Source organism: Ahaetulla prasina, chromosome 1 (assembly GCF_028640845.1).
Source record: "Ahaetulla prasina isolate Xishuangbanna chromosome 1, ASM2864084v1, whole genome shotgun sequence".
In the NCBI taxonomy this organism is placed as follows: Eukaryota; Metazoa; Chordata; class Lepidosauria; order Squamata; family Colubridae; genus Ahaetulla; species Ahaetulla prasina.
Genome location: NC_080539.1, coordinates 26,343,363 through 26,365,046, shown reverse-complemented (window position 1 = coordinate 26,365,046; position 21,684 = coordinate 26,343,363). Strand labels below are relative to the sequence as shown.

The window sequence follows — 21,684 nt, the reverse complement described above, 5'->3', positions numbered from 1 at the left end:
GTCTCCCCACAGATCTTAATCAATTTAGAAGAATGTGGATCTAATATACACCTGACTTCCTTCCAGCACCTCTGTGGGCATCTCTTTCTGCTATTTCATCTCTATTCTGGGTTGTTCTGGATTGTTACACCATAATTTAAATTCCTGAACTCCCTTTCTGTCCTTTAAAAAAGCTCAGACATATACAAGTATAGTAGTAATTATGAATTCATCCTGGGTTATGTTTTCATTTAGCTTAAATGTTGTTCACAAGAACTTAATTTTATAATTAACTCATGGTTGGGGGAAAAAACTGATTTAAATAATTGTTTTACATAAAAGTGATAAAATTTCACCCAGCTGTTGATCCCAAATAAATTTGACATCCCTGTTTTCTGCCTGTCTTGCTAGCCAAGGATGTGAAACTGACCCTTAATGGTTTTATTCTGCCGCACAGGATTTTAAAATACGTTTTCAGCCCTTTGGGACCATCTAAGGAAACAAGCTTTTGAAATCTGGGTTCAGAAAGAGCAGTGGGTTGTGGATGTTCCTGAACAAAAGGTCACTGAGGGTTTTAAAACCTACAAACCAGTAAATTCCAATGGATTACAGATGTGGGAATGGCGATTTTCAAGCTCCCAAATTATTTCATTCCTGACTGCTGTAGTTCTAAGGCCAGGCTTTAAGAAAGACACTGAAATAAATTGGATGTTCTGTGGACAAGGTTTTGTTATGATGTGGATTCATTCCTGTGACCAGAATCCCTAAATTATATGTATTTGTGTCTTTTGCCTGGGTACAGGGCAGAAAAATTGCAACTACTCAACCACAGGCCTGCAACTGCTGTTGAAATCCAGCTGGTAAGTTACAAAGCTACCTGAAACATTGCTTTGAACATAGAAAACTAGTCAAGGAGATTTCTCAATTTTCCAATAGTAGCGGGATTGATATAGTTCTTGTCTGAGTATCCTTTTTCTTGCCTTTGTTCTTATTCTCAGCCTGTTTTATTGCTTACTCTGGCTGTGAAGCGGTTGCAGCAGCAACTGCACAAAGATACATTTGATGGAATGAAATCATGGACAGCAGGACCCAGGTCATGTGAGCCTCATTGCACCGGTTGCAATGGAAGAGCTGGCAAAGGTGGGAAAAGCCAAGGAGGGACAGCAGCTGTCAGGAGGAGTTAGACTTTGGAATTCTGTTATTTTGTATTCATTTTATTATACACAGTTTGTTATTCTTCGATTATGTATTGTAAGCTGCCTTGGAAATGTATTAGAACAGGTGTCTCCAACCTTGGCAACTTGAAGACTTGTGGACTTCAACTCCCAGAATTCCTCAGCCAGCAAAGCTTTTAGTTGCCAAGGTTGGAGACCCCTGTATTAGAAGGCTGAAATGTAAGTTATTATAATAGATGTAAATATATTGTGTAAGCTACCCAAGTCACTGAGAATGACTTGGGTAGCCATATAAATTAAATAAATAAATGTCAAGAAATAAACAAGAATCCATAGAAGAATGACAAAGCGAAGTAATTATATCCAGATTAATTGTAAAAATAAAATGGTCAGGAGCAGACTGGGTTTTTTGGACATTTATACCAACTTACAAAATAGCTACTTAGTTTTGTAAGGAGAAATTTGTATCCTATACACAACAGAATCCAAATATGGAATGCTTCGAAATGCACGAAATATGTACAATAAAATCAGGTCGTCATGGAGAGCAATGTATCTAGAAGTCAGGTTGGTTCTGACAGCCAGTTTTAAACCACCTATGTGTTCAATTAATTAACATGTCATCAAGTCCATACTTTACTAACTTAATCCAAATTTTGTGGGATGCTTTGCCCCATTTTTGTTGAAATCAAGGTATACTATACGTACAACTCTGAAACTCTACCATCTCTGAAAGTTGTCTGATAAAAGTGAGATACTGCTATTTTATGGTAGCTAGCACATTTTAAAATTTTTACGGAATGATCTCTTCATTTATTTGGTCTAGAATCTGTCTAGTTTGATATTCTGCTAGCTGGTCTGTAATTTCCTAGATCCTCCTTTGTTCTTTTTTTAAAGATGGGAATCTTATCCTCTTGGTATTTCTCTGGTTCTCCTGGTTTTCTCAAGGTAATTTATAAACATTTGACCAGGCCATCAGAAAGTTCTTTCATGTTCTTCATTTCGTCTGATCCCTGGAGCTTTAAACTCATGCAAAGTAAGACACTGAGGTTGTTGATCTAAAGGTCGGCAGTTCGAATCCCTAGTGCCAAGTAATGGGGTGAGCTCCCTTTACTTGTCCCAGCTTCTGCAATTTAGCAGTTCGAAAGCATGTAAAAAATGCAAGTAGAAAAATAGGGACCACATTTGGTCAGAAGGTAACAGTGTTCCGTGCACCTTTGGCATTTAGTCATGCTGGCCACATGACCACGGAGTCCGTCTTCAGACAGCGCTGGCTCTTTGGCTTTGAAACGGAGATGAGCACCGCCCCGTAGAGTTGGGAACGACTAGCACGTATGTGCAAGGGGAAACTTTACCTTTACAGTAAATATAAACATGGTCCCACTCTAATTGTGGTCCTGTACAGTTGTCTAGTTCTTTTGTCATTGAAAAAGCGTGAGAAAAAATATGACTTTAGCTCTGCTGTTCCTGTGTTACCTGTTATTCCATCTTCACTTAGGCTAAACATGACAAGCTCCTTCATCTATTCTTCCTAAACTTTAGCCTCCACGCCCCTCATCATTTTTATTGCTCTTCTTTACATTGAACTTGCATCTACTAGCTCTGAGGAGGAAAATAGACACTTTATGCTTTTCTGGCAATCCCCATTTTTAAATACTTTCTTTTTTAAAAAGTCATACAGTTCCTTTTCCCATTAGCTTCTCTGATCACAGATTCCTATTTACCATTATTCTGAATTATTAAAAGGTGCAAAGTTCGAAATACCCAGTCAACTAGGTAAGTTTCCCTTATCTCCTTTCCTTTAATCAAGATCTCCAGCACTCCGTGGTCACTTTCTCTCAATATTCTCTGCTTACTTTCTATCTCTCCCACCCCCTTCCACTTCCTCTCCAGGCTGCGTCATTCCCTGCTAACAAACCTCTGAGAACTGCATAATAAATGGATATTGACTGATACATTGACTTGAGAGCTGCAGATTCCCTGAGCAAATAAAATTTTCATTTTAGAAGAAAATGAATAGCTGAAGCAAATGTTCTGAGGTGGCGCCTGCTCTCGCGGAAGATGTGGGAGTTCTTAGGTCATTGATTTAGCAAAAAGGCAAGCTCTCCATCTGCTTTATTCCATGTTTAAGGAAGTCTATTAGTTTACAGGAGATAGAAAATAAAACAAGAGAGCACTCTCAGCTTAATCCCCTCCAGAAAAATATTTTGATTGCAAAATATTTCCTAGATACACGGTCAAGGCTGCTGATTTTAACTGAAATAGGTGAAAATAATTCAATATTACAATGGGTTTCACCTGGGTAACTTCATTTTTTAAATTATTGTATCTTTTTTACTGTCTTTCAAGTATTTAAAAGTTTAAGTAGGGAAAAACAATCATTTCTATCTGCTTAGCTCAAAAATAATCTTTACTTACTGAGGAATTTGTTATTATTATTATGGTTTGTTGTACAGTCAGCCAGATGTTTAGATTGAATTTGGCACTTTTATCCACCTGTTGAGTTCTTCCCAAGATCCTGGGATAGGCAGAAGTTGTTATTCAATAATACAGGAAGTCCTTGGCATACAACCACAATTGAGCCCAACATTTCTCTTGCTGAGTGAGACCATTGCTAAATGAATTTTGCCCCAGTTTACCAACTTCCTTGCCACAGTTGTTAAGTGAATCACTGCAGTTGTTAAGTTAGTAACACATTTGTTAAGTGAATCTGGCTTCTCCGTTGATTTTCCTTGTCAGAAGGTTGATCATGTGACCATGGGAATGCTGCAGCGGTCGTAAGTATGAAAAACGATCATCAGTCACTTTTTTCAGTGCCATCGTAACTTTGAATGGTCACTAAATGAACTGTCGTAAGTCAAGGACTACTTGTGTTGAAAGTATCGCAGCATGCTAGCTGTTTCACACAAAGGTATGACATCAGTGAAAAAAAGTGTCTTATGACCATTTTTCACATGACTCTTGCAGCATCCCCATGGTCACATGATCAAAATTCAAACAGATTGCATCCCAGAGTCATGTGATCCCCTTTTGCGACCTTCTGACAAGCAAAGTCAATGGGGAGACCAGATTTACTTAACAACCGTGTTACTTCTTCTCATCGTTTCCACCACCAATCTCTTTCCACTTATGACTGTATGACTAACTTTTTGTTGCTATCATTAAGGGTTAAATTGTACCCTATGACCATCATTTGTGTTGTAAATGTTGCACCTTGATGAAGGTATTTTTTTTCTTTTTCTTTTATGTACACTGAGAGCGTATGCACCAAAACAAATTCCTTGTGTGTCCAATCACACTTGGCCAATAAATTCTATTCTATTCTATTCTATTCTATTCTATTCTATTCTATTCTATTCTATTCTATTCTATTCTATTCTATTCTACTAACTAAACATCTGCAGTGATTTACTTATCAACTGTGGCAAGAAAGGTTGTAAAATGGGGCAAAACTCACTTAGCAAATGTCTCTCTTAGCAACATAAACTCGGGGCTCGATTGTGATCATAAGTCAAGGACTATCTGTATTGTACAAGGGCCCTCCTGGCCACAACTGTCACCCGCTAATTGAGCAGGAGCTATGAATCCAAGACTTCAGACTGTACACTGTCAGAATAGGAAAGTACAACTCTACTGAAGCCAAGGGTGTAAAATGTCCTCTTTTAGGATCCAATATCTAAGTCGTTTTGATAGCTACAAAAAGCTAAAGATCACAAAAGCATAGCCTCCATTTGAGGAAGTTTGTTTTTCTCTGAGATAAGAGCAGTAGCTCCATAAAGAGCATTAGCTGTGACCAAAGTTGTTTGTTTAAAGAGGAAGGGATTTTATTTGGGTTTATGGTGTGACTAAGAATTTCTATTTGCTGTTCTTAGGCAGATCTAATAGGTGATGGTTTGCATCAGAAATTTCTTATAGTTTTCAGCAGAACGATATGCATGGTTAGGAAAAAATAAATCTCCTAGAACAGTGATATGTTGCTCAGTCATTCAGTTGCTTTTTAACTCTTTGTGATGGACATCATTTTACTAGGGTTGTCTGTCAAATATATTTAATTCTCTACGTTTTGTAAATATCTCTTGCTTTTCCTGTTTAATTATTCTCAATTTTTTGTACTGTTTATTTCTGCTTTCAGTTATTTTCATTGCAAAACAGAAACTTTTTTTGCATTTCTGGGGTTTATTTGTTGTTGTTGTTTTTTTGCTTCATCGTTAATAAGGCCATGGATTTTTTTCAGGCACTCTAGTTACCAAACCTAATCCATTAAATTTAGTCTTTACCTTCATCACGATACCAAAACGAATAGATTGATATACCAGTCAGATGTTTTATTTATTTTCTTTGGTTTAAGATGCTACTGTGCAATAAGAAGTATGTGATCTGAGCCACAGTGAGCACCACAACGTGTTTTTTGCTGGCAGCATAGAATTTCTTCATTTTTGCCTTTAGAATATGTTGTCAGTTTGATTTCAGACTTGTCCATCTGATGATGGCCATCTGTGGAGTTACGTTTTAGGTTCTTGGAGTAAGTGCTGTAAACATTTAATTTTCTTAGCAGAATTATCTGCCTCTTTCATTCATACGTGACAAATTTTTCCTGTCAATCCAGATACTATTTGCAGCTTTAGTATCTCAGATTTCTACACTGTAATTAGAATTATGCCTTTTTTTTTGATATGGTGTTGCAAATTGCCATAGAACTGTTCGATTTCCATTTCCACTGCATCTTGGTTTAAGGTATATGGGATTTATCATTTGATAATTGGCTTACCTTTGATTCAAATTAAGATCATCTCCCATTTGGGGGAGGGTTGTATCCAAGCACTGACTTTGATACAATAAATTATTATTATTATTATTATTATTATTATTATTATTATTATTATTATTATTATTATTATTATTATTATTATTATTTTAATAATAATAATAATAGCTAGCCTTATTTCTTCAATGAGATTGTAACCCACAATTGAAGATCTATTGCTTTTCTGATGTGAAGGGACCCATTTCAGTCCACTTCAATTTGCTGATTTCAAGAATGTGAATATTCACTCTTGACATTTCTGTTCTGACATCAACTTTACTTTAGTTCATGGTCTGACATTCCATGGACCAATGGTAGACATATCTTTGCAGCTTCAACCTTTCCTTTTGCTTCTGGGCAGTCAGCAGCTGGGCTTCCCTTTGGCTTTAATTCAACACATTATAAGCACCAGTGCCCTTGCTCTTAGCTCTTGCCCAGTAGCTTGTTTCATGCCTTCCAAGCTTCAAAATCGTGTTAATGATGTCTTGGTTGTGGACATCCACTTATTTATTTATTTATTTATTGTTCAAATTTATATACCGCCCTATCTCCCACAGGACTCAGGGCGGTTTACAGGCATTTAAAAAACAGATAAATACAATCTAAAAAAACAATTAAAAAACTTATTATAAAGCCTAACAATTAAAATAATTAAAAATATAAAAAATAAAACCCCACTTAAAACCCATTAATTAAAACCTAACTCAGTCCTGCGCAATGAAATAAGTATGTTTTGAGCTCACGGCGGAAGGTCCGAAGGTCCGGAAGTTGACGAAGTCCCGGGGGCAGTTCGTTCCAGAGGGTGGGAGCCCCACAGAAGGCCCTCCTGGGCGCCACCAGGCGACATTGCCTCGCTGGCGGCACCCTGAGAGTCCCTCCTGTGAGGCGCCGGGTCGATGAGAGGTATTCGGTAGCAGTAGGCGGTCCCGTAAATAACCCGGCCCTATGCCATGGGCGCTTTAAAGGTGGTCACCAACACCTTGAGCGCGCCGGAAAACCACAGGTAGCCAGTGCAGCTCGCAGGATGGGTGTTATGTGGGAGCCACGAGGGCTCCCTCTATCATCCAGCGCAGCTGCATTCTGGACTAACTGTAGCCTCGGATGCCCTTCAAGGAGCCCCATGTGAGAGCATTGCAGTAATCCAGGCGAGGCGTCACGAGTGCGTGGTGACCGTGCACAGGGCATCCCGGTCCAGAAAGGCGCAACTGGCGTACCAGGCGAACCTGGTAAAGCTCTCCTGGAGCGGCCGTCAAATGGTCTTCTAAAGACAGCCGTTCATCCAGGAGGCGCCTAAGTTGCGCACCCCTCCCGGGGCCAATGACTCGCCACCGATGGTCAGCCGGCTAGCTGACTGTGCGGGATGCGGCATCCACAGCCACTCTGTCTTGGAGGATTGAGCTTGAGCCTGTTTCTCCCCATCCAGACCCGTCGGCCTCCAGACACCGGGACAGCACTTGATAACCGTTGGGGTGGTCCGGTGTGGAAAGTACAGCTGGGTGTCATCCGCATACAGCTGATACCTCACGCGAAACCACTGATGATCTCACCCAGCGGCTTCATGTAGATGTTAAACAGAAGGCGAGAGGATCGACCCTGCGGCACCCACAAGTGAGGCACCTCGGGCCGACCTCTGCCCCCTGTCAGCACTGACTGCGACCGGCCGGAGATGGGAGAGAACCACCGATAAGCGGTGCCTCCACTCCCAATCCCTCCAACCGGCGCAGCAGGATACCATGGTCGATGGTATCGAAAGCCGCTGAGAGGTCTAATAGGACCAGGGCAGAGGAACAACCCTATCCCTGGCCCTCAGAGATCATCCTGCGACCAAAGCCGTCTCCGTGCTGTAACCGGGCGGAAACCGGACTGGAGCAGGTCTAGATAGAGCGGTTTCATCCAGGTGTAGAAACTGATATGCCACCATACTCTCTACAACCTTGCCGCGGCGGGTTGGAGACCAGACGATAATTACCTAAAACAGCGGGTCAGGAAGGCTTCTTAAGGAGGTCTCACCACCGCCTCTTTCAAGGCGGCGGAAGACACCCTCCACCAAAAGCGGTCGTAATCGCCTGGAGCCAGCCTCGTGTCACCTCCTGGTGGCCAGCACCAGCCAGGAGGGCAGGTCCAATAAACACGTGGTGGCATTCAGCCTACCCAACAACCTGTCCATGTCCTCGGGAGCCACAGGGTCAAACTCATCCCAGACAATGTCACCAAGACCACCCTCGGGCACCTCACCAGGGTCACCGCAATTTTGGTTCAACCCGTCCGCAGCTGAGCGATTTTATCGTATAGATAACCGTTAAACTCCTCAGCGTCCCTGCAGCGGGTCATCCGCTCCCCTGATGAAGGAGGGCAGGTCACCGGAACAGGCGGCTGGGCGGTTATCTGCCGGCGCAATGAGGGAGGCGTAGCGCCTCGCTTCCCTCAATGCCACTAGGTAAGTCCTAGTATAGGACTTCACTAGTGTCGATCAGCCTCAAACGGCTAGACCTCCAAATGCTCTCTAGGCGTCTTCTCCGGCGCTTCATCCCCTCAGCTCCTCGGAGAACCAAGGGCGGTTGGGACCTGCGCGGGTCAGAGGCCGCAAAGGCACGACACGATCTAAGGCCCCGCGCGGCCCGTTCCCAGGCGCAACAAGTTCCTCAGGCGTGCGAGCCAGACCCTCAGGAATGGCCCAAGCTCCGTCCGGAACCTCTCAGGGTCCATCAGGCGCCTGGGACGGAACCAACGCATCGGCTCCGTCTCCCTGCGGTGTTGGATGGCGGTCAGAAAGTCCAGGCGAAGGAGAGAGTGATCTGACCATGACAAAGGTTCGATGACTATTTCCTGTAAGTCCAGATCTCTCAACCACTGACCAGAGACAAAAATCAGATCGAGTGTACCACCCCCCGTGTGGGTGGGGCCATCAACTACTTGAGTCAGGTCCAAGGCCGTCATGGAAGCCGTGAACTCCCGAGCTGCTGTCGATGACGAGCCGTCGATGATTTTCTTGACAGAACACTGGAGTAGATTGCTCTTTTTTTCTCCAGTGGACTGTATTTAGTCAGAGCCCTCATCTGTAGCATATCTGTCATGGATGACGTTTCTGGGAATATACTATAGTTTATAACATCGTTAGGAAATCTCAGCTGTTTCATCACTACAAGGTCAAGCTCCATAAAAGGAATAATGCTTCACTGTAAATTCAAGCTGCATCCCAAGTAGAGCAAGGCTGAACCTGAACAGTCCAATGGCCAAAGAAGTTCCTGAATTCTCTAAAACTCTCAGTTGGATGGGATATTAAAAAGCAGGAGATGGGGAAAAAGCAAAAATTAGGATCAAATCAAATACCTATATTATGATCCTTGATCTGCTTTTGCAGTAAAAAAAATAGTTTGATATAACAATTCATTATTGGGGGGGGAAACAATAGGGACAATCAAATGATATCTTTAATTAAAGGCTTTGCATGGTTGCATGACTTGGTGAGGGTATGTGATATGTGAGAGTGGGTCTAAAGGTAAAGGTTCCCCTTGCACATATGTGCTAGTCGTTCCTAACTCTAGGGGGCAGTGCTCATCCGTTTCAAAGCCAAAGAGCCAGTGCTGTCCGAAGACGTCTCCGTGGTCATGTGGCCAGCGTGACTCAACGCCAAAGGCGCACGGAATGCTGTTACCTTCCCACCAAAGTGGTCCCTATTTTTCTACTTGCATTTTTTAATGTGCTTTCGAACTGCTAGGTTGGCAGAAGCTGGGACAAGTAACGGGAGCTCACTCCATTACGCGGCAGTAGGGATTCAAACCGCTGAACTGCCGACCTTTCGATTGACAAGCTTAGCGAGCATCTTGGCCACTGAGCCACCGCATCCTTGAGTGTGGTTCTAGCATCCCTTAAAAAGTAATAAACATAAAATTTGTCAGTGTTACCTTCAAATTTGGAAATTACTGGGGAGATCATAGCACATCCTGGGGCATCCTAAAATGGACACAGTATGAGGACATGAGCGAGAGTGTCTACCTCCCTGGATCCACAAGGGCAAACGTCTGCAAATAAGTTCAGTGCAGCCTTCCTGCCAATAGAGCTGGTGGGAGACCCAGAAATTAGGATAAATGATTCAATTATAAGATTTGAGTCCAGGGTGTATCTACATATTGACAGTACCTAACTTTGACTAATGCATTCAATCAGTGCCTAGATGGGGAAAGCTCTTATCAATGCCAACAGTCTTTTATCTGTAGAAATGCCCTTCCTTACCAGGGAAGGTAAGGCCTTTGTGCCAGTTCTTTAGAAGACCTGATTAGTTGACTGTATTCTGAGTTGTAGCGATTGGTTTCATTTTATCCTAGGTTTGCTGAGCCTCGCTAAATGTTAAAGTTGGTCGTTTTTTGTTCCTCTGCTGCATAATGTCCGGCTTTATTGTTTTAGGAACACTCTCTTGCTGTACCAGCTGGGAATTCTGTGAGTTAGGTCCACCCTAAGGAGCTTGGAAGTTAGCCTGTAAAAGGGTGATCAGAACATACTGGTAGATACTAAATCATTGTCCTTTGCAGATTGTGGAAGAAAGTGAAGAGAGGCTTACAGAAGAGCAAATTGAATCCCTTCTCCAGACAGTCACCAGCATGCTTCCTGGAGACCCGGAACAAGAGCAGGAGCAGCAACCCATGGCTGTGGAAGAGGAGGGGAGCCAGACGTAGACTTGAACTGCAGGAGACCATCTTCCCCTTTTTAGCATCAGGAAGAGTTGGCCAAACTCATCATTTGCTATGAGAATCTGCAGATTTCCCACTGTTTCCATGATGACTATGTAGTGTTGTCACTATGTTTTTCAGTTGTTTGTACACCACAGGAGAATTATTTACAGTATAAACTTTTAAGGGAGGGGGATCACTGTTTGTTTTTACGTTTTGTGTATTGTAAATGCAACATGAATCAAAGTTCATCCCAGGGCAAATGCTACTGTTGACTTCACAATTTTCATGCTTCTCTACTGCAATATGAATCTGAGATCATCCCAAAGCAGATGCTATAGTTGGCTTCACAATTTTCATGCTTATCTACCTGGAAAGTTTTACACATCAATAGCACAGACGTTGGCATTATGGACTTGTTCATTTATTAGGAAAGTGCATTCCAGTTTTCCTGTTATTACTAAAGGGTATCACATATAAAGTAGCAGATCATTAATAGGTTAACAATGGCCTATCCCAGAGGTCTGCAAACTTGGCTCTTTTAAGACTTGTGGACTTCAACTCCCAGAGTTCCTCAGCCAGCTTTGCTGGCTGAGGAACTCTGGGAGTTGAAGTCCACAAGTCTTAAAAGAGCCAGGTTTGCAGACCCCTGGCCTATCCATTACGGTTGTATGTCGTAACAGTCACACAATGGGTCAGTCACATGACTGACCCAATTTTACAACCTTTTTGCAGCAGTTGTTAAGCAAAGCACTGTATTTGTAAAACAAATCTATGGTAATTAAGTGAATCCATGGTTGTTAAACAATCCAATGGTTCACTATGGGTGAGGTTTTGCCAAAAACTAAATGTGCCAATTTTGGCCAGAACTGTTGTAAAACTGGCTTTCATGTGATCATAGGATGCTGCAAATGGCCATGAATACGGCCATATTGCCAAAGTTGTCATGTGGTCACAGGGGGGCTCAATCATTGGAACTTTGAATTTGGGTTGTTAAGCTCCTTTTTCAGGTTGGTCATAAATTTCGAATGGTTGCTTAGCAACCTGTCATAAGTCAAGGATTGCCCATATGTTTTTCTTTTCTTTGTTTCTCAGCTGAGGCCTTCACTCTTCATTGGGTCTACTCGCACTTAGTTCTTAGCCGTAACATGTCCTGTATCCTTTTGGCAGATATAAACCATGGTCTAGGATTAGTTTGTTGGGCAAACAGCCAATTGCTAAGGAAACCTAAATGCATATTGTTTAGTCAGTGCCCCTTTGTCTTCCTCCCTCACTTTTCACGTTCTACCTCCAAACATCTGTCTAGTAGTCTTGTATCTTCCCAATATTTGAAAGAATCCAGTAATCAATGGCAAGAAGGAATTGTAGTCCAAAACATCTGGAGAACATCAAGTAGCTTTGCCATATTCTGTTTCTGAATGTCCTGGGCACCTTCCTCCTTAGATTTTCCAAATTCTGGATTCCTTGCTTGCTTGGACATATCAAGTCTAAAGAACAAGAGACCTGCTTTATGCATTACTTTATGCACATATAACTAAAATGGGAATGTCTGACCAACCTTTCCAACGCAATGTTGACCATCTACTTAAATCCTCTGTATTACTGGTAGAACACCATCAATTTTTGGAACGTGTGTTTTAGGTTTTTGAAAAGTATATAAAAAAACACATAGGAAAAATAAGCAGAAGTGTGTTTTAATTTGAGATAAATAGTCTTTGTTTAGGCAGGCAATACTTTCAGTGCTGGGTGGTGAATGATTACAGCTGCAGGCAAGCAATTCCCTAAAATAACTCAGTCCTTGTTCAAAGCTCCTATATGCATCTTCTGCCAGAAGATGAAAAGATTTGTACGTAAGGAGTTCTGCCCTTGCTTTCTGTTCTGTTAACTTGGAAACGCGCATATGGAGAAGAGTCTCCTTCACCAGTTCAGGGCTTCAAATCCACAGAGGCTGCATGGTTTGTTAATACCTTTAAATTGGGCAGATTCAAACAACATATGCACGATGACTTGATAGTTAGTGGTAGTGGGAGAATACATGAAACCCTTGAGTCCACCTCTAACAACAGTAGCCAGAAGAAATTGTGGTGTGGTTGACCATTTAAGTCAAAACGAAAACATTGTAAATCCTGATTTAAGGGTATCCATTTGGGTGAGGGGTTGTTTAAAAAGTCAAAAGAGGACAGCCAAGACTGTATGTTTGAAGCTCTGCTCCTTGCATACTTGTTAAGTCTGTGGTGCTCCCCCCACCCCCCCAAAAAAATCAGAAGTCTGATAAGAACTTTTCTGACATTTTTTATTAAGAGATACAAACAATTCTTGGCTTATGACCACAATTGGGATCAGAATTTCCATTGCCAAGCAAGTGAGTTGAGTCGAATTTTGCCATGATCGATAAGTGAATCATTGCAATTGTTAGGCGAATGATGCAATTGTGGTGTACAGGCAACAATAAAATACAGACACTACAGTATACAATTTAAAATGCAAGTTAAAAAACTTATTATAATTAGCCTAGAACATTAAAAATTTATAAAAACCAAAACCCCATTTAAAATTAGTAAAAAATTTAAAATCGATAAAATTTATGTAATTTAAAATTTAAAATTTAAGCCAGCCCCGCGCGAATGAAAAGATGTGTCTTCAGTTCGCGGCGGAAGGTCCGAAGGTCAGGTATTTGGCGTAAGCTTGTTAAGTGAATCCATCTTCCCCATTGACTTTGCTTTTTGGAAACCAGCTGGGAAGATCACAAATGATTATCCTGGCTACACTCCAACCATAATAAATACATATTGGTCATCAGGTGCCCAAAATTTGATCATATGACCAGGGTGATTCTGCAAGGGATGTAAGTACGAAGACTGGTTGTAAGTCACTTTTTTCAGCGCCGCTATAACTTCAAACAATTGCTAAATGAATGATTGTAAGTCAAAGACCACCTATATACTTAAGCTACAGCTCACAAAATACAAATTAAAAGTTAGAAAAGTTGCTAGGTGGGCTCCTGATTTTTTTTTGCCATTGTGGCTCCTAAGATACTTTACCAACTCAACCAGTTAAGGTTAAGTCAATAACATATATGCATTTATAAATTAGATTGATATACTCACTGAATTATTACTTCCCCTAGTTCACAAGCTTGTCGGGCAAAACTGAAGAAGGAAGTATACATTGTCTTGAACTCCTGAAAGAAAGATGGGATATAAGCAAAAATATGTATGTACAAAATATTTTTGTACAAAAATCCTATTGATATAATTAGTATTTGTGAGATAGGCTGGGTTTGAAATAATGATTGGCCTAAAATCATTCTGAGTTTCCATAGCTAAAGATGGATTTTTCCAGTATAATGACCAAGATGGATTTTTCCAGTATAATGATCATTGTACTATATTGGCTCTCTTTTAAAGCTATACTCATTTAACATCTGTGAACCAACTCATTTTTAAGATTCTTGGGCTGAAAGCCTTATATTTTAAACAGATTTTTTCCCCACACAAAAAATCCCACCTCTATCAAATAGAGATCCATTCTCATGACTAATGGCTTTAACACTAGAATAATTCTGAGTTCAGATTGGCAAAATTTTTTACATCTTTAGGAATGGCATTTATGTTCCTTCCCTACAAACATCTGAAAAACCATTTGACTCTTAACAATAACTTCTGTTAGATGATTAATCTCATACTTTATTCTTCATAAACCAATAAGCTTTTTGGATGTACTTGAATGGTTTTAAATGTTAATATACCATTTAATTGTGGCAAGTTCTTGTCAATTAAACCTAATCATTATATTTTGTATACATCTTAAGATACCAAATGTTGAGCTTAAGAACTTGGAAGTGATTAACTGCTAAGCTTCATGTATGCTTACTTAGAAATTTGTCATCGTATTCATTGAAACTTCTGCCAAGTCAATATTTTATTGCACCATTTGATATTTATTTGGGGCAAAATAAATATTTAAAGCTTTCAGAGCATAGCGCAGCACATGATAGAGTAATCTAAACAGTATGGGGAAAAAATAGCATACCAAATATACTCATGGATAAGCCCATCCACAGGTAAGCCAATCCTCAAATTTTTAATGAAAATGCCATGAAAAAATGTGCCATGTGCAGATAAGCCAGTTACAAAGATTAAATTGTATAAAAATGTTGACTGTCAGCTTATTTATGGATAGCCTTATTTGGGAGAATATACAGATACTTTTTAAAAATATGATTATATTCACAGAAACCTCACAAGTGGTCTACTTAGAAACCACTTTTGGAATTTTTACTCAAGAGAAAAATGAAATTTTGATATTGGGATTTGATATCTTTTGATTATGGAAATACGTATTTGTCTAATCTGAAAGCAGAGAATGTTCAATTATAGATTTTTTAAATTATAGAAATATCTAGCAATATGTATATTTTTAGAGTTGATAATGCATTTATGGGTTATATGTTTTATCAGATTAAGAGATTATGATATATACATTAATGTTATTATTTCATTGTTTGATATGTATGTCTTTATATATTTAGTTTTGTATCTCTTTTCTTTTAAATTAAAATAAGAGTATATTTTATTTTATAACTGTATGTTGAAAAAATTGGAAGTTTAACATTTTTCTTGTTATTCTTTGTTTTCTTATGTCATAGCATAATAACAGAGTTGGAAGGGACCTTGGAGGTCTTCTAGTCCAACCCCCTGCCCAAGCAGGAAACCCTACACCATTTCAGACAAATGGCTATCCAACATTTTCTTAAAAATTTCCAGTGTTGTTACTTTTTAAACATTCCTTCTTGTTCCTCTCTCCTACATTTCCTCTCTTATTCTAATTTTCTATTTTAGCCTTTTATTTTTTGAACTGTAATAAACTTTTTAAACAAAAAAGAAATCTCATAGCTGAAATTAAAACACGAATTATTAGTAGCAAAATCAATTATTAAAAGCTTGCAAAAATTCTTAAAATGACTCCTAGAAAATTCCTAGGAATTCCAAAGATAAGATGTCCATTGTTAAAAAGTAACATTTGAAAACTATTTTTAAATTATTGCCTTATATTACTTCACAGTGATTCCCTGCAGAGTGGGATCAGCTAAATGTGAGGGGAAAAAATATTGAATTGAGCTGTTGCTATGCCCTTGTAAAAGGTATTTTTTTGGGAATATTTATTTATGGATTAAATTTATTGGCCTCCCCCATCTTGCTGCAAGGTAATGCCTTATTTCTCATTATTTTTTCCTGGACATTTCCCCCCAATTTTGGGTTATATAGCCTTAGGACTTCAGAATGGCTTATCACACAAATGTGGAAGGTACCTCACAAATCAATGCACAACAACAAAAACAATCTATAGGCGACGTATATAAATGTTGAACATGTTTGAAAATTCAGCAACAATCGTTCTGTTTATTTTTATCATTGGTTTAATATCAACTTTAATAAGGTTGGAATGTTATGATCATTCAGACGAAGCCTGAAGTCATTTACCCTAAAAGAAAGTGAACTAGAATGAGCTAGAGAATGATCAGATATAATTCTTTTGCATAAGAAGGAAACTGAATTCGACGATTCCTAGAAATGAATCACAGGACTGCAAAAAGTTCTATAGATAGTCCTTGACTTACAACTATTTGTTTAATGACCATTTGACAGCACTGAAAAAACTGACTTATGACCCAGTTTTCACATGACTATTGTAGGATCCCCATGGTCACATGATCAAAATTCAGGCTCTTAGCAACTGGCATGTATTTATGAGTTGCACTGTTCCTCATTCATTTGATCATCATTTGTAACTTTCCCTCCCGGCTTCCAACAAGCAAAGTCAATGGGGGAAGCCAGACTGGCTTAACGACCACATGATTTACTTAACGACTGCAGTGATTCATTTAACAACTATGGCAAAGAAGTTATAAAATGGGGTGTAGCTCACTTAACTGTGTTGCTTAGTGACAGAAATGTTGGGCTCAGTTGTGGTTCTAAATCAAGGATTACTTATCTCTCTCTCTCTCTTTTTTTTGCCTTTTAATAACCCTGTAATCCCTTGCATCGTGGTGGAGTCAGGGCAACTGCATGGAGCTGAGTGCTTACTGGCCGGATGCCCTTCTTGTTGCCAATGCAGAGTTCGCAGCTGATATTTACTCATTGTGCCCAGAGAGAAAAATACTTGCCTCTACCTAGGATCGAACTTACAGCCTCCTGATTGTGAGGCGAGAGCTCCACCTCTAGGCAACTGTACCACTCGTCTGTCTGTCTGTGTCTGTCTGTCTACCTATCTATCTAAGACCAAATGGGAAAGATTTGTGGAAATCATTCTATACATGTCCTTTTTGTCAATATCCTTTTTTAAACAAAATTGTGGGTGTTGAGGGAATCCCCAGTCTTTTGAAGTAACTGAGATGAACCCACTGAGACGAAGTGAAAATGGGATACTTGTGCATTAGGCATCTCTTTTCCAAAGAATATTTGGCTCTGCCCTTGCCTTTCTTTGCCTGGAGGATGTGAACTACTTGTTCTGGGGATTAAGTGAAATCTCAGCAAATACATTCAGCAGCTTCTGACTCATTGCCCAGATTCAAACTGCACTGCCAATTTTGACATTGTTAAGCCATGTAAAACCCTTACAATCAGCATTATTTTCAGGGAAATGGGCACTTTGTATTGTATTTTTCTTCTTATAGTTATCATTTGGGCCTCTTGAGAATTCTTCTCCCTCATTTTATGGGTGAGCTTAGAATAGCACATAGCTGGAAGGGACCTTGGAGGTCTTCTAGTCCAGCCGCATGCTCAAGCAGGATGTCGAGTTTTGGAAGACAATTTTCTTTTTTCCTTCTTAACTGCCACATATGACACAGGAGACCCTATACCATTTCAAACAAGTGGCTGTCCATGCTTTTTATTTCTGTCCATGCTTTTTATTTCTAATTTATTCCCTGTCACCTTGTCAGCAATTAAGAGGTGAAAATAATGTATATAAAGAAACATGAAATGTATTTAAAAATTATCAAAGTGGTTTACAGACACAGAAATAATACCCATATCAATAGACCATAGTTGTGACTTTTTGATTAATGTGACTTTATTTATTAACATATATTGATATGTTTATTTTACTATTTATATAATATATTTCACATTTTGACTATGATTTTTCCTTGATATCTCAGACTTCATTTTCTTTTAGAATAGAATAGAATAGAATAGAATAGAATAGAATAGAATTCTTTATAGGCCAAGTGTGATTGGACACACAAGGAATTTGTCTTGGTGCATATGCTCTCGGTGTACATAAAAGAAAAGATATATTCGTGAAGAATCATAAGGTACAACACTTAATGATAGTCATAGGGAAACAGTCAATATAAATCTTAAGGATACCAGCAACAAGTATACAGTCATACAGTCATAAGTGGGAGGAGATGGGTGATAGGAACGATGAAAAGATAATAGTAATGCAGACTTAGTAACTAGTTTGACAGTGTTGAGGGAATTATTTGTTTAGCAGAGTGATGGCGTTCGGCAGGGGTGAAATCTAAAAATTTTCCCTACTGGTTTTGTGGGTGTGGCTTGTTGGTCAGGTGACTGGGTGGGTGTGGCCAATAACAATAAATAATAAAAATAATAAAGTACACAAAACAATAAGAGGTACCAAAAACCAACTTTCACACTATATATACACAACACAACTGACTCACACAATATAAAAGCAGCTGCACCTCACCCAAAATGGCCTCTGCAACAAGCAGGAACCTCACACCCCACATAAAGCTCAAAAGCCAACTTTCACACTTTACGCACACAACACAACTGACACACACAATGTAAAAGCAGCTGCACTTCACCCAAAATGGCCCCTGCAACAAGCAGGAACCTCACGCAGCCACAAAAAGCCCAAAAACCAACTTTCACACTTTACACACACAACACAACACAACTGATTCACACAGACACAAAATGCCACATACAACTTTGTGAGATTTTATGTGTTTGTGTAGTTAGAGTGAAACACTACAGAAATATATCAAATCTCAGAAAGCTGCACAAATATTTTATTATTTTATTTTATTTATATTTTTAGATAAAAGCAGCTAAATTTAAAACTTCCTTAACTTTAAAACTTCCTTCACTTTAAATTGCTATGTCTAAAAAAAAAAAACTCCTAAAAGAAGCCCCAATTAACTATTTTTTTAAAGCTCCCCCCACCTTACTTACCCAATTCAAAGGAAAAGGCAGGCAGATTGAGTTGCTAGCTGATGCAATTGATTGCAACAGCCGAAGCAAGGCTGGAATAGCGAGTGAGGCCGAAAGAAGCAGGAAGCTGCCAAGTAGGCAAGTGAGGACCAGGCGATTAGGGGGGCATGGGCAGGGGGGGGGGAATAGGGATTTTTGCTACCGGTTCTCCAAACTACCCGCCCCCATCGGTACCGGATTGCCCAATCCGGTCCAAATCAGAAGCATTTCATCACTGGCATTCGGGAAAAAACTGTTCTTGTATCTAGTTGTTCTGGTGTGCAGTGCTTCGTAGCGTTGTTTTGAGGGTAGAAGTTGAAACAGTTTATGTCCAGGATGTGAGGGGTCTGTAAATATTTTCCCAGCCCTCTTTTTGACTCGTGCAGTATACAGGTCCTCAGTGAAAGGCAGGTTGGTAGCAATTGTTTTTTCTGCAGTTCTAATTATCCTCTGAAGTCTGTGTCTGTCTTGTTGGATTGCAGAACCGAACCAGGCAGTTAGAGAGGTGCAGATGACAGACTCAATAATTCTTCTGTAGAACTGTATTAGCAGCTTCTTGGGCAGTTTGAGCTTTTTAAGTTGGCGCAGAAAGAACATTCTTTGTTGTCCTTTTTTGATGACATTTTTGATGTTGGGTGTCCTTTTTAGGTCGTGATATATGATAGAACCTAGAAATTTGAAGGTCTCTACTGTTGATACTGTGTTGTCTAGTATTGTAAGAGGTGGTAGTATGGGAGGGTTTCTCCTAAAGTCCACCATCATTTCTACAGTTTTGAGTGTGTTCAGTTCCAGATTGTTCTGGTTGCATCACGAGGCTAGTTGTTCAACCTCCCGTCTGTATGCGGATTCATCATTGTCTCGAATGAGACCGATCACTGTTGTGTCATCTGCGAACTTCAGTAGTTTGACAGATGGATCGTTTGAGATGCAATCATTGATATACAGAGAGAAGAGAAGTGGGGAGAGCACACAGCCTTGGGGGCGGCCCTGTGCTAATTGTACAGGTATCTGATGTGATTCTGCTTAGCTTCACCTGCTGCTTCCTATCTGTTAGGAAGCTTATGTTTCACTTACAAGTGTGTTTAGGTACCTGTAGCTGGTTTAGCTTAGTTAGAAGAGTGTCTGGAATGATGATGTTGAATGCTGAACTAAAGTCTATAAAAAGGACCCTTGCGTAGGTCTTTGGAGACTCAAGATGTTGTAGGATGCAGTGCAGAGCCATATTAACAGCATCATCTGTTGATCTATTTGCTCGGTATGCAAATTGCAGGGGGTCTAACAGCGGATCCATGATGGTCAGCACTAGCCTTTCAAAAGTTTTCATAACTGCAGATGTTAGAGCAACTGGTCTGTAGTCGTTCAGTTCTTTGATGGTGGGCTTCTTCGGCACTGGGATGATGGTAGAGCGTTTGAAGCAAGAAGGAACATAACACATCTCTAGTGATTTATTGAAAATATGGGTGAAGATGGGGGCCAATTGGTCAGCACAGACTTTTAAGCAAGAAGGAGTTATCTTGTCTGGGCCTGGAGCTTTTCCTGGCTTTTGTCTGTGAAATAGGTCTTGCATTTCGTTTTCTGTGATCACTAGGGGTTGTGAACCCAATAGGATGGGGTCAGTTGTAGGAGGCTTGGCTGTTGTTGTGGAGAAAAGTGGTTGTAGTTTCCTTTCAAACCTGCAGTAAAACATGTTCACGTCATCTGCCAGTTGTTGATTTCCTTCAGCCCAAGAAGGAAGTTTGCTATAACCGGTGATATTTTTAAGAGTTTTCCACAAGTTTTTGTTTCTGAGTTGGTCTATGACTGTAATAAAATATGCATCTATCTGTAATTTAATATGATGGTCTGGTTCAGACAACTTGCTAAGACTACAGGTTGTTCTTGACATACAACAGTTTGCTTAGTGATTGTTCAAAGTTACAACAGAATAAAATGACTTATGATGATTTTTCTCATTTATGACCACTGCAGCATCCCCATGGTCATGTGATCAAAATTTGGACGCATGGCAATTGATTCATATTTATGACAGTTGCAGTGTCCCAGGGTCATGTGATCACCTTTTGTGACCTTCTGACAAGCCAGGTAAATGGGGTAGCAAGATTCACTTAACAACTGTGCTACTAACTTTTCAACTGCAGTGATTCACTTAACTGTGACAAGAAATGTCGTAAAATGGGGCAAAACTCACTTAACAAATATCTCACTTAACAGAAATTTTGGGCTCAGTTATGGTCGTAAGTCAAGGACTATGTGTAGGATTCCTACAATAGGCTGAATCACAACCCCCCCAACCTAGTTTTAGCTTAGCATGCAAAACCAGCAGACAGGTCAGAAGGGATGCATATTTAAGAGCATCTGTACATGCTTGCTCTGTTTTTTGGCATGCTGATTAGCCATGCACAGAATTTCATTTTATGTTCTGGATAAGGGAACTAAGTACAGGTACTCTAGTCCTTATTTAGCAACTCTCATACACCTGATTCACCATTTTCATCCTTCCCATGTAAAAATCTAGCAGAATATGAGGAAAAGGACACCTCCGATTTGCAAATCTGGACCAATGAGAGAATTGTATGTACTTATGGTAGAGCAACATGGGCCGAGGATGGATCCTGGGGCTACCGGACTCCTGTTTATTTGTTAAACCGTCTCATACGTTTGCAGGCAATATTAGACATGGCTGGCATACGAATCAGCACTGCCCTCAACGTGCTATCAGATACCACAGATAGATTAAGGACAGCAGTATACCAAAATAGACTAGCCCTGGACTACATTCTAGCCAAAGAAGGAGGAGTATGTGGTAAATTCAAGCTGTCTAACTGTTGTCTGCA

The 21,684-nt window shown here is 40.0% G+C and overlaps 1 protein-coding gene across 2 annotated transcripts in view; it reads left to right on the top strand.

Annotated features, from left to right (window-relative positions):
- Positions 1–11,206, top strand: part of CRCP (CGRP receptor component) — a 32,607-nt gene extending 21,401 nt beyond the window's left edge. Inside the window, exons 5-6 of one of the 2 annotated variants that reach the window (XM_058164488.1) lie at positions 782–839; positions 10,488–11,206. In XM_058164488.1, the coding sequence (XP_058020471.1) occupies positions 782–839; positions 10,488–10,631 (202 nt within the window). In that variant the 3' untranslated portion in view covers positions 10,632–11,206. The remainder of the gene's footprint in view (positions 1–781; positions 840–10,487) is intronic. The other variant, XM_058164489.1, reaches the window with a different exon arrangement.
- Positions 11,207–21,684: the final 10,478 nt, after the last annotated feature.